The 18,419-nt window shown below is 36.5% G+C and overlaps 1 protein-coding gene and 1 long non-coding RNA gene across 4 annotated transcripts in view; both read left to right on the top strand.

The window, feature by feature from the left end:
* The window catches only part of LOC117408697 (protein ARK2N-like), a 41,551-nt gene that overhangs the window by 861 nt on the left and 22,271 nt on the right, over positions 1–18,419 (top strand). For all 3 annotated transcript variants that reach the window (XM_058995919.1, XM_034013935.3, XM_034013934.3), the window contains exon 2: positions 3,346–4,202. In XM_058995919.1, the coding sequence (XP_058851902.1) occupies positions 3,449–4,202 (754 nt within the window). In that variant the 5' untranslated portion in view covers positions 3,346–3,448. The remainder of the gene's footprint in view (positions 1–3,345; positions 4,203–18,419) is intronic.
* LOC131699398 (uncharacterized) lies at positions 4,213–10,732 on the top strand. Its single transcript, XR_009308105.1, has 4 exons — positions 4,213–9,994; positions 10,192–10,283; positions 10,408–10,494; positions 10,698–10,732. It is a non-coding gene; the product is annotated as an uncharacterized LOC131699398 (long non-coding RNA).

Genomic DNA, 18,419 nt, shown 5'->3' with positions numbered 1-18,419 from the left:
GTTCTTGATTTCAAAGAGGTTTAAACTGATAGCTAAACCATGGCTTTTTCGATTTTTTTGTTTTTTAAGGCACACTACTATCCCGTATCCGTGATTTAAATAATTACTTTGTAGTTGGGCGTTTTTATTTTTTAAATGTCGAGATTCGATGCTCTTTTGAAGGTGCAAAACAATGGCAGTTTAAACTGCTTCTGTTTTCTGTGTGTCGATAAACAGAATACCCAGCTGGACTACAGACAAATATTGAGCCAATGTCTCTTATCCAGCCATAAGTCTAGCTAATACTTTAAATGGCATGAGCAGTTTGCAGGCTGTCCGTTTTAAACCACGAATCTGCACATTATTCCTTTTAAAGCTGCATTGAGATTAAAGCCCATTGCACACTGTATCCGTTGTCATTAAGTATCCGTCATCCGAAAAAGTCGTGAGTCAATCCATTGCATACTAGATATCGTACTTCAGAGCGCTGATGTGCAGTAGATGATGTAGTAAATATACGTAGTTTCAGTATTTTAATAAAAAAATAAATACAATTCTTAACTTTGAACACAAATGTTAAATGTAGTATAAACTTAATGATCAGCAAACGCTGATAGAAGTTAAAATGTTTGCTAATTGTTACGTTTCTACTAGATCTATAATAATGTTGCGCAATACATAAAACAATTTAAAAACATGATATTACACAACACAGTTGTCATAGCATCAGAAACCATATGACCAATATTTAATTTTCAAACACTCGCTCCTATAATAAATATAACTAAAAGTTGGGAAGCTAGCAATGAGCTACCGAAAATACTTTACAACAATGACCTTCTACTACTCTGTATGGAGCCAGAAATACCACCCCTTTCATGTACTGCCCCTCTTTTCTGACTGTTAAGCCCTGACCTCTCTTGCCCTTCTGATATGTCACCAGGTTAGGCCATTGTTTCTTTACTTCCTCGACTACAATTGAAATAAAAAGTATATGCTTGTAATAACCTGTACTGCACAAAAGCCACGTGTTTATGTATGCTGTCAGTTCATAATTTCATGTTTTATAATGCATATCATTCATGCCCAAGTCCGCGGCAGTGTCTTTCCATATGTTTTCTTTTTTTTATTTTTTCAAAGTCTTTGGAGTTATCATAAAGTAATTTGTTTGTTGACACACAATTATATTTTCCATTTTGTTCAGGGAACTTCAAGAATCCACGTGTCTTCTCAGTCGTTTTTCATTGGTCAATGTAATTTAACGCAAGTTAAATCGGATCAAATCGAACCTTTTTCCGATTGCAAAATTGACGCATCACCGTCGTAAAACAATTACAGACTCAGTGTGCAAGGAGCAATAGGGAATGCACATGATCGTTTTTTTTCTGTTTTAGATGCACGTTAAATTCGGATACGTTATCGGATCCAGTGTGCAATGGACTTTTAGGGTTCAGTGTGTTGAGTACTTGACATATATATACAACATATTGTTGTCTTATATACTCTGGCGATAGGCTACAGTGTTTTATTGTAATGAAAATTACGTGTTTGTGTACAGTAGTTATATTTCAGGGATTGAAATAAGACTCCTAGTATTATATCAGTTACGGTTTAGCTTTACCAACATGTGATATGACCAACATGACATAAGTATTCATGACTCTGTCTTGACCGGGACACACTTTACCAAACACTACCCTAATCTGGGTTGTAAAATGATCTGTCCACGTCAAGGAGGTAAATGGATCTAAAATTGTAATGTTTCTGCTTGCAAGTTATATTTTATCATTAAAAGATGCTACAATGTTAGTGTACATTATGAACTACATATTGGTTAGATACTACTGTTGGAAAGTATGCAGAGATCTAGGTCTAGGCTTTATAGACACACAAACAATTGTCGTAAATATGTCCATAGGGGACATCCCGGTTGAATGTTTTAATTGTCTAGCCGTTGTATTATCACACATTTACACCAGCATTTCAGATTCTTGATGTCTAATATGTCGGGTGGCTTGTGGTACACAAGGTTTCTTGACGTGTGAAAGTCTGAGAAAATAAATGTTTATGGAATTGTAGAAATTAAAGGTGGGTATGTGGATCGATTTCTGAAGTGGGAATGAACTGCTTGCAAGCCGTACTTGAAATATAACAATTTTAGACCTCAAACACAATGAATCCACATGAACAACCTCTTGAAACCTACCTGCTGAGTTCATGAATCATTCTCACTTAATACCTCCCTTGACTGTTAATCTGACACACCTTGGTACAGACTGCGAAGCACTGTTGTCTTTTTGTAATAATTCAGAAATCAGGAAGTGTAACATGGATATTTGTCGATATTGCATACAGCACAAGTAAGTTTGAACTTATTTTCCAACACTGAACGATGGTAAATTTCCACCTACAATAATTTTAAACCGTGAATAAGAGAAAAGCCACTGCTGCTGGTGTACTAGCAATTTGAAATAAATAATATCTATGCAATATGTAAATGTAATTTGCCTACTGTACGTATATTCAAAGGCAGAAATCAAATTACTATTTTACTTACCAGAGAAGTCCCTCAATTACTGGCATGCCTTTTTAGGGGCAACTTTTGTTACATGTTTTATTTTTTATTTATATATATATATATATATATATATATATATATATATATATACACACTGTATGTATATATACTGTATGTGTGTATATAATATATATGTATATAAATATATATGTATGTGTGTATATAATATATATATGTATATAAATATATATGTATGTGTATATATATATATATATATATATATATATATATATATATATATATATATATATATATAAATAAAATAAGGCCCTGTGTCACCTTGTGTGACAATTCCACTCAACATGCTGTTTACAAGCCAGCGACAAGCTGGAACCGCACTGCCACGCTTAGGACACTGTTCTATTTCACTGGCAATACAACAGCAACAAACACAATACCAACCAATCACATCTGATAGTTTTGTCACATGGTTAAAAAAAAAAAAAATTGTGAACCCATGATTTAGAAATAAGATGACATCCAAAGCACAAGGACTAATACCAAGCTCTCTTTCTGCCATCAACAAAAGTTGCTTGTGTGACAACGTCTTGAGATGTGGCCAACATCTAACATACTAGGAAGGTCTGATGGAAATGGTCATTTAAATTCATGTTCATTTGCTATGCTCGCTTTAAAACATGTTGAGATGGAAAAATACAATAGTTCATTCTGAGCTGGTGATGTTTCCTCGAAAACCGTTATCAAAGAGTAGGCTGACCCACTTCAGAAATCTGCTGTCAGAGGTGAAATGTGAGTAAAACATTTCCTTTTTTATTATTTTAATGTAGGCTTGCCCCTGTGACGGATTTTATCAACGTTCCCTGCCCCCTAAGCCCCATTATTCCCCTGTGCTCTATGATCTGACCAGGGAGGGTCCGGCAACCGACTGACATGAAGATGGCTGATGCGGAGAAGGCGGAAGAGCTTGTGAATTCCAAGACCCCTCCAGAAACCCCTTTGGAAGTTGCAGCAGGAGACGAGACCCTGAAAACAGAGACCTCCCCCTCGGAGAAAGGAGACAGTCCCCTCCAGACTGACCCAGGTCTTCTTTCCTCCATGCCTTGCCTTCTAATGGAGCTTCGACGGGACTCTCCTGAGTCACAGCAGGCCTCCACGGAGAGTGAGAAACAGACGCCCAGCCGGACCTACGAGAGTGACTCCTCCAACCACTGCATGCTGTCGCCATCCTCCAGTGGCCACCTTGCTGACTCGGACACACTGTCCTCTGCTGAAGAGAACGGGGCACCCCGAGCAGGGGCTTCCGGTGCCGCAGAAGGTGGGGACTCCAACTCTGGGGCCGTGGGGATGGTAGTGGCAGGCGGTAGGAAATCGAGGCGTTCGCGGTCTGAGAGTGAAATGTCTTCCACAACCTCCATGGCTGCTAAGAAGAACCGCTGGCAGGTGACGGGTGCAGATAAACAGAATGGCCGGCTAGCCAAGGTCAAGGGCCACCGGAGCCAAAAGCACAAGGAGCGTATACGACTGCTGAGACAGAAGAGGGAGGCAGCCGCCCGGAAAAAGTACAACCTGCTGCAGGACAGCAGTACCAGTGACAGCGACCTGACCTGCGACTCCAGCACCAGTTCCTCCGATGACGACAAAGAGGTGTCAGGAAACGGCAAGACAATCACAGGCAACATCCCAGGTATGTTTAAAGAGAGTGCTGTTTCAGGTATAGCACAGCCCCTTAACTAGTTGTAGATCTTTTTTGAGGAAGTGCACAACATTTTAAAAACGTTTTCAGTTTTATCTTAATTTTAGTGTTTTACGTTGGTGCAAGTTCTGTACCAGTATAGGTTAGTAAATAGAATTTGCTTCACTTGTATTTCTTTAAAGTGCATTAAGATAAGAGAACAATTTGCACACTAGCCAGTACTGAATTAGTCATTTAAAGCTCTTTGATAATTATATTTCTAGCTAAGACAGATGTGAAATGTTTTAGTATTAAATCTGTAGTTTTGACAATTGAATAGCTAAAAAAATCACCCAAAAATAAAATATCAAGCTGCTGTTTTCCCAGCAGCAATGTAAAATCTTATTTTTAAACATCTTCTGAAAGGTGAAGAATTATAGCCCTTGCAACCATATGCTAAAAGTTCTGTGCATTTTTTTTTTTTTTTTTTTGCATGTACCATCAGCACTGAAATAAGGCAAGGGCTAAACTTACTCTTTTTAGCAAGAGGTTTGTGAATAGACACATATTTGGTATGTTGACCAAGAACATTGAATGCTCTATTGCCAAGATCCACTGAGGTCCATTGCTCCCTTTAACCTTACATGAATTACTGGGGGATTTATTTATTTATTTTTATTTATTTATCGCAACAGATGTTTTTCCTTCAAGGCCATTGCACGCTGGATCTGCTATCATTTTTAGTGCATATAATGGCTTGAATTTAAATGATTCTAATTTAAAAATCCACATCACTTTCATACAACAGTTATGTGTTTGGTTTGTGAGGTACAATACGTTTTTTTCATACGCTACAGTTCTTTAAAGAAACAGATCCTGTAAATAGATATTTTCTTCCAGCTGGGGGTTTGTGTGTTGTAAATAGTTTGACATTTTTTACTTGAATGAGTACAATTTATAGTTAAATCTAGATTTTGAGATTGTGATTTAACAATCACTAACTATACACTAACAGATTTAAATACTTATTCAGCCCAAAAATACAAACTCAATTTCTTATGCCTTCCAAAAGTATTTGTGCTAAAGGCATTTTGACATTACAAATAATATACTATGAAGTTATGCTTGTACAATAGTAGGACGTCTGCTAATAGTGATCACGTTTTCTGCAGTTTCCACATATAGGCCTATTTTGCTTTTAAGTGCAACCTTACTGATTTGATTCAAGAAACATTCACCAATGATGGTTTATTTACCATATTGCCATATCTTTTGTGTTTTCATTTTTAATGCTGGCGTAAGGTTATCTTCTGTCTAAAAGAACAATAGAATCCACAAAAGCAAAATTCCATAAAGGACAACCAACCATTCTACTCAACTAGACATCCCCCACTGCTCTCGCTATTATCCCTTTCCGATCCGTTTATTCAGCACCTGTCAGGCGCATCAGGTCTAATTTTATTTTCACACAAGCTGTTTATTTTACACGTGTGGTTTAAAAGTAATTTTATTCACAGTAAAACAGGTTTAAAGGGCACTGCATATCAACATGACACTCCAGTACTGCATCTCCAGCCCTTCCCTACCCCTTGTTCGCTGTATTTCACATATCTCTTCATAGTCGTGCATACTGATAAACCATCTCCTGATCACTCGATTTATCACCGAACTCCACAATAATGCTTTCCAAGTAATTCTTTTTCAGTGCTGAATGCGGAAGCAGCTGTCTTGATTGTTTGTGTCCGTGTTATGTCTGTGGTGAAGGGACTATGCGTATTGCTCAGATCCGCCTCTGTTTATTTTTAATTTTTTTTTTTCGGCTTCTCTCGGCCATTGAAAGCTTTTCTCTGCGTTTTCCTCAGAAAAATCGACTAGGGACCTGTGATTGACGGCTTTTTTATGTCGGACAGGAAAGGAACAATTTTAATGTCAGACCTGGTCCGACATAGGACCGCAAAGGGTTAAAGCAGACCAGGGGCTATATTTATCAATCGTGCATATGCACAAATTTCATTTTAAACTGTGCGTACGCACAGTAACAAAGTGTGAGATTTATCAACATGCAACTTTGCATGGAAATGTTTGTAGACTCATGCACACTCTGGACCATGCGTGCGATCGTTTCCTTGTATACTGTGTTACGTGTTACCATGTGGCGAAGTAGTTTTTCCAGAGTTCAGTTTTCTATTCATGTAGAAACCAGGCTTATATTTAAGTCTGAAACTGTGTCAATTTAGATATTTATTTTGTACTAAATAAATGGCAAGTCTGAGGTCATTCTTTTCATTAATACCGTAATCCAGTATTTTGTATATATATATTTTTTTTTATTGCGTCTTTGTAATACTGGCCTGATGCAGGATTCTGTTTAACTCTACATAGTCCACATTGGGGTCCAACATTGTAACGTCAGTTGAATAGTATGCAATCTGTCGCATATCCGACTGCGGTGGGACCACAGTAAGGGCCTATATGTAAGAAGTCAGATGAATGAATCATGTTTTAAATACTGCTATACACAGCTGTAACAATTACTATATTCACACAGTTATTGTTTTGAGATTCCAAACTTTTATTGGGGAGCTCCCCTAAATCCCTTGTTTAGAAATATACAGGGTATTAATGCTTATGACAGAGTACCCGTCTGGGTGCGTGCATTCGCTGCTGAGTGACAGGCAGGAGATCGAGAGGTTGAAGTTGATACGCCCCACAGGCGAACAAGATTTATTTACATATCAACACACTGAACAGCTCGTGTGACACTGCCAGCAATGGCAGCGCACGGAGCACATACAACACAGTGTACAAAAATGTTTTGGTAAGATCTACAATATCTGAACTAATCTTCTCTGTTAAATAATAGACTTTTCTAAAGAGATTGATCATGGTCGATAAACGGTTAGGGCATGTATGTGACAGGATTACTGTTTTTAAAGTCTATTGGCTTTAACTTCACGGTCTTATAAATATTGCTTTTGATTTATTATTACGAAAGATACCTTTGTACCTACAGTATAGATGTATCGTGTTTAGAAGCAGCTTCAGCTACTTGCTCTCTATACAATATAAATCTGGTTTCATTTTTTTCATTCCTTTCATAGTCAAATAGCCTAAACCTTAATTCCCTGTGTGTTGCATAAATCCAAGATTACAAATATTATCGTCTATAAATTTAAACATCTTGAGTTATTTGAGACTGAAGCAAAATAAAATAAATAGATGAGCCGCCTTGGGTGAAGGCAGCAGCTAAATAAATATGTCGTCAAGTTACCCATTACATGCAACAAAAGTAATAATAGGCAACTAAATTGAGGAATACTAAGTTACTTATGAATAGCTTTAGTATCAAGCGATAATTAAGGATACGATTTTGTGACGGAGGTCACGGAAATCGTGAATTAACAGAATCAGAAAAAAGTCAGGAAATGGATGTAAAAACATTTAATTAGGCACTTCCTTTATTTCCTTAAATTCAGTATGTCATGCACTGAAAATACAAATCTGCGAGTATCTGTAAATTGTGTGGTTGTGTATGCACGCAGCATTTACGTGTAGCTATGTAGGTCAGCAAATTAGATTTGTATTTTGTAGCTTAGCGATCATGTAAATGAACACAGTATGTTACTGTGAACTCGGTTGTGATCTTTACATACATACATACAGCGCTTTAATTTTTTTTTTAACAAGTGGGCTTGCATTTTCAAAAGATATTAATTAATAATTACATTTTATTTCTTGAAACTTTGACAATGTAGCGTACCCAAAAATAAATACTCCCTTTCTCTAAAACTAAACCTTGCTAAACAAAATACCGCAAACTGCAGATAAAACGAGAGGTTTATCTAGGTTTATTTGAAATTTGTTAGTGCACGAGTTGGGGGGACTAACAAAAGTAAAAGACAAAAATCGTGTGTTTTTTCAGGGAACACAAAGATGCAGTGTCAAAAATACAAAGCTGAAAGGACTGTGTTTTAAAATAAGTAGACATCCATTTAGATGTACTGTAGTTGATTTTGTTGATACAGTACTATATTATCAACAGTAGTATTTTAATTCAGAACGATATGATTCTGAAAATATCACTTGCCAAAAGAGACGACTGTGGACACATGAACTGTAGTACAGTACATACTTTTAAATCAGGTTTGTATTGTAGCAATATGTAAAATTCTCCATTAACGGCAAAATTAAATCAAAATGTTACCCATGGACAGAACTGCTTAAGACGTAAAAGGTAATGCAATTTAGAAAAACATAAAAACACCAGTTTCCAGAATTAAAACAGAATCCAGTCAGTCTTCAAAATTGCAGAATATAGTGCTCGATAAGGCTCTAACTAATTAAGGAACATGATACACACCTAAAAACAAACTTAACACAAAAAAGCATAATAAACAGGAAAATCAGCTTAAATAATTTGATCTATGTATATATCTTTTTTTTTTTTCTTCCATTCAGAACGTGCTCGCAAGGTACCGAATGCTATTTGCATGCTGCATTAAGCACTATTGGGATCATTGAGAGATATGCGCGTGCGTCCGTGTGGTTCATTGCATTTTTTCCATGCGATTACTTGCACTGTTATTAATGTATTTTTAAAATGTGAACTTTTAAAACATCAAAACACATCTCAAAATAATGCAACATTCAGCATGACACCGTACTTAATACTTTTAGATGTGTCGTGCATTTATACTCAGAGAAGATTAAATTACTTCCGTATTGGCTAGCCTGCGCAGTGAAGTATAGAAATATTTAGGTTTTGAGGTGGCTGGTGATGGCATGGAATAGTAAAACAAAATAACAAGACCTTGTTTTTCTCCATGGATGTTGTGAAGCAAGGCACCACTAAGTTAAAGTAAGTTATTGCTTTTCTTAAGTAAATATTTGTTAATGTATGTTTCATATTGCATTTGTGTTATTATATTTTTCTGTGTTTTGGAAGACTTCAATATTATCTATCGAAATATGTGCACTTAATTATTGGATACTACACAGCATTTTGTGTTTTGATAATTGCATAGTAAAAATGTAAATAACTATGTTAAATCTTTCTTGAGGTGTTATTTTTATAAGTTTTGAAGTTGAATATTTCAGTCCAGGTTTGATAGCACTTACTGTTTCTAATTTAAATCCAGAATATAATTCAAAATTTAAAAAAAAGTGTTTGAAATATTTTTATTGGGGTTTTTCATTTTTAAATGCCATGTGTTTACAATTACCAAAATTATAGATTGAACAGCAAAAATTAGGGCATTGGCTTGCCAGAACCCTAAGAACCTTTTGATTTCTAGGGCCAGGGCTGCTACTATATGCTACTGTATTTCCGCTACTATAAGTTGGCACCTCTGCAACTGGTCTAGGCGGAAGTGTTATTACATAGCATGATATGCAACGGCAGTGTTTTGGATTTCACAATGGTGGTCGCTAGTGAGCCAAGAAAATAAAATGTTTGCTTGCCTTGGGATGGGATGAGGACATTAAAGCATTTTTGACTATTTGGTCAGAATGTTCCATTCAGGAGCAGTTACTGGGTGCAGTGCGACATCTTAATTTATGAAAAAATTTCAAATGCCACAGGCAATGGGAATTGAAAGGATGGCATTTCAGTGTCGTCACAAAATAAAAAAGAAATAAAATAGCATACAAAAAAGTGAAGGACGCCAACAACAAAAGCGGCAACAGCAAAAAAACGTTAATACCTGAGGTAACGGACAACATACTGGGATGCTGTCCAGTACACAGCCTCGAAGGTGGTGTTTGTACCAGTCCGGCGGAGGAAGATACAAGCCCTTGTTCGGAAGGTATGTAGACTTATCTGTTTTAAATGAAGCTTTGTTGTTGTTCGGCAACTTTATACCCGAAAGAAGTACACTGTTGTTTATTTAATCTGAACTGTGTACCTGTTCATTGTTTTTAAAAATAAACAAAAAAACAAATGCTAAAATAAAATAAGATTTAAAAAAAAATCTATTTCTAAAATATTATTTTATTCTATTAGAAACACTGATCAGCAATGCCCCTCCAAACCACTCCAGTAGAGAAGAATGTGAAACACAAGGACCTTTTTCCCCAGAATCTGCAGAATGACAGGTATTCATTTTTTATTTTTTTATTTTTTTTTTCAGTTAAAGAACAGTTATTCTTGTATTTAAATGTACATTATTGCATGCAGTTTGTGGGCATTTCTAACATATGTGAAATATATATCATTCAGAACCAAGAACCAGTGATTCCAGTGATGGATCACCCGGATCTTGCCCAACCTGCATGGCTTCCCCAGGACCTGCAGCACGTCCCAGAGGTAATTGTGCAGTTATAGCAATGTACTATTGCACAAAGTAGTATTATATATGATTTTGTTTTTAAATCTTATTGTTGCCATAATGCAGCCCCTGCAGATAAGTTAAACTATTTTTGTACAGCATGTTTTAATGTTATGCCACGACATAGATCATGTGTGTTGTTTAATTGTTTGTTTACAGGTGTCTATTTGTTTCTTTTCAGCCAGGAAATAAAAAAAAAAAAAAAAAAAAAAAAAACACCCAGAATCTGTCAGTGCCCTCCTATCTGGTTTTGCAAATTTTGATGCCTGCTACCTCCAAATAGAGAGAATTTTACATTTGAACAGGAGAACAGAAGGCATGATATGGAGTGCAGAAGACAAGAACTGGAACACCAAAAGCAATTGATTGAGAACCAGATGCTCCTTGTCAGTGTTTGCTCAACTTGCTACAGTCCTTACAGCAAATCCAAACAATTCACACACTCCATAATCAATAACTCTGCCTTCAGAGTTCTCACTATACCCTGTAACTGCTCCTGTATGGAACTGTCCTATGGCAAGATGTTTTTACATTTGTTAATGAATTTCTGATAAATGTATTTCTGATGTCAAATTATTTTTCTGATATCAGAAATTCCATGTTTTGATATCAGTATTTCTCCCATTTTTGCTATGAAAAATGTGATTTTTGATATCGGAATTTAGATTTGTTAATATCAAGGATATAATTTGTGATATCTAAGGCTAGGACGGTGGATCGGTGCATCGAATCAGTCCAATACCCATCGATGGATCAAAACAAAATTAATAAGGTGAAACCACATGTTTCATTAATCTCTTTTATTAGGATTAAATTATATAAAACTGTACTCTTTAAAAACTCCGCCCCCACACATCTACGCACAAACATTTTCCAGAATCAACCCAAGAACTCGGTCAAAAGCGTGAACGGAACAAACCCAGTGAAATACCAGTATAGCTGCTACAGGATTAAAGCTTTCTTGCTTTCTGGTAACAAATTCAAGATTAAATGTTAAAACAGCTTGCCTTACTTTCCGACCATTCATTCTAAAGTGCTTTAACTTCCTTTCATCTCTTGTTCGTGTTCTCATTTTGCACTTTCCTATGCTATGTGTTCCATGTTCTTAAATGTGATTGTTTACTATGTTACTACTATTAAATGTTTAATATGTTAATATATGTATATACAATAAATATTTTTTTAAATATTAATCTCTAGTACTCATTCTGGTGGTGACATGTTTATTTACAGACTTGAAAATAACATGGAAAATTACAATGTGCTATAAAAACACCAGCATTAAAACAGAATTGCAAAAAATGAAGTACTGAAGAACGCCCTAATGCCAGAACATGTCTTCTGTCCACTTTGAGGTATCTGGGTTTTCTGGCATTACATACACCTGTTGCTGCAGCTGCTCAGAGCAGGTGAAGCTTGACCATTCCTCAAAGTACCTTTCCCCTTCCTGCTCACAATAGAAAGCTTATACCCATTTGTGTTACAAGGTCGTTTACTGTCATTTCTGTTTAGCAAGCATCTCCATCTGCCCTTAAGCCGCCCAAAAGCATTTTCCACCACTGAGTGAGCCCGACTTAACCGATAGTTAAATGTCTTCTGAGGGTTTGTTAATTTCCCTGTGTCTGCATAAGGTTTAAGCAGCCAAAGTTTCACAGGATAATCTGGATCACCAATAATATGCAAGTTGAGGTCTGTGCCACCTATATTGGAAGGCATGTTTGGAAAGAGTTTCCGTTGGCTGCCCAATGTGCATAGACTAGACTGGTGTAAAACATGGACAGACCACTTCCTGGAAATCCAACACAAACATCCCAAAATCTTCCCCCTAAAGAATAATTGAATGCCACACTTTCCTGTTGAAGTAGTCATGGTGAAACTTTTCTTGGGCAATGATACCAATGTGTGACCCATCAAGTGCTCCCACACACTGGAAAACCCCATCTGTCTTTTAAAATAGTTTGTTTCAACAAAGGTCTGCGGAAGTGTCTTGGCGGTAATTTTTTTGTTACTGGCGTTACAAACTTCGTATACACTTTGACACACTGTTGCGCGACTCGCACCAAACAAATGTCCGGTATTCAACGTTCGTAGCTAGCTTCCAAATTGTGATTGCCAGTTTCTTCTTCACAGGTATAGCACAGTGAAACCGGGTATCTCTGCACTGCTGCACAGGGCATAGTACATCACAAATGTAATTGAAAGTACTTTTTGACATTCTAAAGTTTTCCATCCACTCAGCATGTGTGAAATTGCCATTAGCTATGAATTGTGGAGTGAAAAGATAAGGCTCCTAAATGAAAATGTTTGTTTTTACAGATTCCATTTTCTACATAAGGTTTTGAAAATCACTCAAATATATATTTTAAAATCTTCAGTGTTTCACATTAATTAGATTTTTTTTTTTTTTTTTTAAATGATTTGTATTTACATACGCTTTAGCTGCTGGTTAAGAACACTACTGTTGACATTGTGGGGAAGACAAAATGCAGAAATACAATTTTTTTTTCTTAGGAGTACTTACAAAGGTGAAATAAGCTTTAAAAAAAAAAATCACCTGCCAATAACTTGATTTCATCACTTGTATTAGCATTACGGTATCATATAGAATACTTCCAGCAAAATATACTGCGGCCACTGAAACTATACTATGTTTTTTTCCAACATAATATTTGCTTTTAATTGGCAAACACAATGTAAAAAGTGATACAAACAACACATATTAGCTAAATCACGATTTATGTTTCTTCCTGTGTAAAGCTTTGTTTTCATTTAATGACCACCGACGCAACAAACAAATACTTGCCATGCAAGCTTTACGATGATATAAGTAATAATAATCGTAATTTTATAAAGCACCTTTCATGACAAGTTATTATTATTATTATTATTATTATTAGTTTATTTAGCAGACGCCTTTATCCAAAGCGACTTACAGAGACTAGGGTGTGTGAACTATGCATCAGCTGCAGAGTCACTTACAATTACGTCTCACCCAAAAGACAGAGCACAAGGAGGTTAAGTGACTTGCTCAGGGTCACACAATGAGTCAGTGGCTGAGGAGGGATTTGAACCGGGGAACTCCTGGTTACAAGCCCTTTTCTTTAAACACTGGGCCACATAGCATCCGTGTTATCAAAAAGCATTGTACACAAGAACACAAAATAAAAATAAGCAATAAGAAAAATATTCTAAGCAGTGAACTGAGCCTAAGAATATTTGGATATTCTAAATTGGGAGAAAATAATAAATAATTGGTGACTACTAAATAAAAAATAAATAAATAATGATTTTCCAGAGGTATCCCGCTTTAAGGATAGTAGTTTTTTTTCTAATTATTTTTTGTTTGTGTGCTTAAAAAAAGTTGTAGGTATGGTACAACTGTACAGTATTTTGTTTGACTATTTTTGTAAATAAGTTTAGATTTATTTTCTACATTTTTTTCCTTCTTTATATTAACATAATTAAGGCCAAGGATGAGAAATTTGGTAGAATTGTGCTTTTCAGTGTGTGAGTTAAGTGTACCATACCCACGAATCGTCAGAAATTCAGGCATAAACTTTCTCATTTCTGACGCACGACTCCAGATCTTCCTGAACACTTCTATCTTCCCACAGAGAAACTAGGGCCTGCACTTCCTCAGTGTCCCAAGGCTGTACTTTTCTCTCATCACACTTGCTGCCCGTCATGTTTGTTGTTTTTCTTTCTGGAGTGCACTGACTGATGCAATGTAATGACGAAAATCCTTAACCCCGCCTCTGGCTCGGCTCAACTCGCAGCCGGATTCAGATGCCTTGTGAAGCCAGAATTTCACGGTTTGGTTCTCGCTCCGCTCGACAAATAGCCAGTGGAGAACCACCCGTACCGTACCGAGCCCTCACGGGTTGGATGTGTCAGTGGAGAAGGGGTATAAGATATCCTCTTTACAACCCACAATAATGCTTACACAGGCTTTCTTTTTTGGACTACATCCAGCCAAGTTGAGTTAATTCATCATGTGACTTTACTCATGTGTCTCTGCTGAAACTCAATACTGTGACTGCACCAACAAAGAAAAAAAAAAGCAGTGTTTCAGCAAAAGACAGCTAAAACATTTTCTGATTATCTATATGAGGATGGTGGGATACTATTCTGCAAATTGAGCCGTCATTCGATTGATCATGTATGAGTCAATACCATTAAAAGATCATATTGCCAGTTGTAAACTTGTAGAGAACAAGAAAGCAAAAAAGACGGCAACAAAAAATAGCAAAGCACTGCATTCTTCAATGCTGAAAAACTTGGACCCAAGGTACTGTGCTCAAGGCGGGGCTTTCCTGAAGTAAGCTAAGAAAATTGATCGCTTTACTGTGTAAAGGATGTAGTCACTACACTACACACTGTTTGTTTCATAAAGACATGGCGGCACACCTCTTATTAAACATTGCAAGTAACAAGGCAGTATTAGTAAAGGAACAACTGGGAGGATTTATTATGCATTTACATTAAAAGGGGTGCTATTTAAATTACAATCGGGTGATACACAGCAGAGAACCTGTCAAGCAATGAGTCAGTCAACACGCCTTTATCAGTGTTTCATTTAATGCCAGTAAAACACGAAACTTCATTTATGGAATACTGTAAATAGGATTGCTCTCACATGACATTACTGGGCTGTTAATAAATTAAATATTTATTGTTATTGTAATGCCAGCAATAAGCTAAACAGGTCTTTTCAAAACACCTTTATTTGCAGACTGAACTACAGTGTTAGTGGAAGACTGTAAATATGATTCTAACATTGCTGTGCATTTGTTTTCTGAACTGTTGTAATATAATTGTTTTCCTTCTTATTTTAATGCCAGCAATGAGCCAAGTGGTTTTTAAACATTATGGCATGTGTCTTCAGGTGCTTTACTTACTGTTAGTCTGATTGGAAATCTTAGCTTTAATCAGGGCTAGAAGTTAACTTTTTAAGGCAGTAGTGAGGATTTGCTACCTACCTGGAAAGTAGGTAGCAAAACCGTCTTATTCGGTAGCAATTTTATACGACTAATAATTATATATTAAAATAATGTAAAAATAAACACCTACCTACTGTTTTAAATACTCTATATCCCAAACTATCACATAGTAGGCCTATATTTAAATCAAAGTATTATTGAAACCACCTTGTGCTCAGCTAACTAATGGAACTAATGCAATTCTTTGTTGAAATGTATTTTGTTTTATCCTTAAGTTCTACAAGAATGCAACCATATCTGTCATCTAAGCATTTGATATGCCATCAGTACGGTTAACCAGGTTATGTTTCATCGTTGCAAATTAAGTGGTAAGAAATTATCCTCTTATCTGTCTTCAGTTGTTTACTGAGATTTCGGTTACTAACAAATCATACACACCTATAAAGCGAAAAAAATTGTGCCACATTATCGTTGAATCCTGCATTGTATGACCTTATAAATTGTACGGTTACAACGACAGCAGTGCTGTTTTTGAAAATATGAGGCAGAAGTGTGTTTTGTTTCTATGCTGAGGTGTAGATATAAAGTGTATCTTTGTGGCACTTGGGAACTGCTTTCGCATGTAGTCCAGCACAGGTTCCAAATGAGCCCATGTGGCGATAGCATCATGCTGAAGACTGCCAGATATAGTTGCAAATTAATCTACCCTATCACCACTCGGGTAGTTAACTCCAGTATGGGGTGTTACTTGGGCATGTGATCCTCCGAAGTGGGTCTCCTTCACCTCCTTATGGTACTTGCAGACATAATTTTTGCTATAGTCTATATGAACTATCACTTCATCTTCTGCCAGTTTGTCTAAGTTTCTTCATCCTATCAAACTGGTGGCCAGTGTTGAATATGGGTGCAAAATCTCGGAAAATGATCTTTGGCCAAGTCAACTAGTTTCTCAACAGTGGTGAATCTTTTTTATCGAGCCGTGTGGATTTGGCTTCAAATTCTGTAGCGGTTGCATCTTGTTTTCTTCAGTGATGTGGTTTTTGTAGCCCACTCCTCCCAGGATATGATGTTTTGTTTTGAGTTAGTAGGAAATGTCATCTTGTTGCTCTTTTTACAATGTTGGTACATGCACTCCATGTTCACTTGCTGATTTTGTAGTGATGACACAGAGCTGCTGCAACTTCTTGATTTTTTTGTTTAAAGTTCTCATGGATTTTGCAAGGGCTTGTCTCTCTGTCTGTTATTTTGGGTCTCACAATCCAGAAGGGACGATTTTTACAGAAATGCCTTTGAGAGTTTTATTGTTGGATTTTCTGAAAGGAACTTTTTGTGGCGAGTCTCCAGTGTGCCCCTTTCTTCTTATTTCTTAGTTTTTTCCGTTTGTGATGGTGAATATTGATCATTTTGATGCAGGAATTCAGAAACTTCATTGGGTGTCTTGTTCCTTACACTTGTTTTAGATAGAGAGTTAGATGATCCAATTGGTATTTCTTGTTGTTCTTTGATGAATCACATTTCTTTGAGTTTCCATTTCTCTGGTAGTTCTTTGGTTTTTTTCTTTTGCATTCTTTATATTTTTGTTTTTCAGATTCTCTCTACTTCTGTATTTCTTTTTTAACTTTGCTTCTGCTTTTTTCAACTTATTCCTGAGTTTTGATACAGTGCCCCTTTTTATATGTTTGGCTGGATGCTGCAGAGTTAGGAGTGGAAGTGAGAGAAAACAGCATTAATGGATCTTGATTACAGATAGAAGGATGACTCAGAGGTTGTAGTCAATCTGTAGGGTCTTACTGATGTGCAGGTTGTTGCTGATGTCAAGGATGTCTAGGAAGATTCGGTGGTTGTTGCTGAAGGTTGACAGGTGGGTTGATTTCAGCTAAAGCAGGATGTGGAAGATCTTCAACAAGGACAGCCTCTTTATTTATTTATTTATTTTCTTCTCATAGCAGCAAGCCAAATTTTCCCTCCATTTCTTCTTTTGCTTTTGATCTTTTATATCCCAATTCTTGTTAAACCTCTAACTTTGCACTTTAATAACTTTGAACTTTAACTTTGGCTGGGTTTGTTGGAATTGCCCACAAATTTGCAGTTCCATTGACTTCCAGTGTTGTGAATGATTGGAGAGTTTCGTGACGCCACCTTCGAGATCTTGATACCCATTTTTTAGTAAGTTCCCTTTTTCTCCCTATACTTAATATGTTTTTTTGTGTGTGTGTGTGTGTTTTTTGCTCTCATATACAGGCTACACGATACTGAATTTCTGCACCAAACCGAGTAAGGTGCATGTGGTCGAGCCTTTTGAAAAAAAAGTTTTGTGAAAAAATATTAAACGGTTCCTGAATTATTAGTAATAAAAAGATAACAGGCTAGCATCCTGGACTTCTTGAAATACTCTCAGCAGGGAATCCTGCCCCTGAAGGAGTGTGCTTGTTACACGAGCCGTTTGCTGATTGGGTCAGCAAAACTGTGTGTAAGTGACATCAGGCCACTGGGAACTGTAGTACTGGGTGAACCTGTAAAAAATGCAATCTCATAACTTTAGTGAAGAATGAGCAATATGTTAAATCAAAAATGAAATCAGTATATAGTCAATAAACCCCCTGGAAAACACTGGAAATGGTTAATCCGTTCATGTTGAAATTGTGGCAAAATGTAAAAAAATTCCTTGACACACAAAAACCCCAGAAGAATGTGCCCATGGCCATACAGATTTTGTTGTGGAAGACAGCAAAGGAAAGAATGTACAACTTAAGTGTGCAAGTACTGTTGAGTTACTATAGATATTGTGGCAGAAAAAAAATACCCAAGCATTTTGGAAAGTAACCGAAAACAATAAATTCATACAGTATATAAAAAGCGAAAGCCCCAAAAAAAAGACAATTAACTTTTGAACTAGCTTCTAATCACCACCCAGGCGTGTGTATATTTCATGGGAACCGCACTGCCTGTCGTGGTTTATACCT

The sequence above is a fragment of the Acipenser ruthenus genome, chromosome 2, assembly GCF_902713425.1.
Source record: "Acipenser ruthenus chromosome 2, fAciRut3.2 maternal haplotype, whole genome shotgun sequence".
Lineage (NCBI taxonomy): Eukaryota > Metazoa > Chordata > Actinopteri > Acipenseriformes > Acipenseridae > Acipenser > Acipenser ruthenus.
Note: the sequence above shows the minus strand (reverse complement) of the source record. Positions and strands in the feature narration are given on the sequence as shown.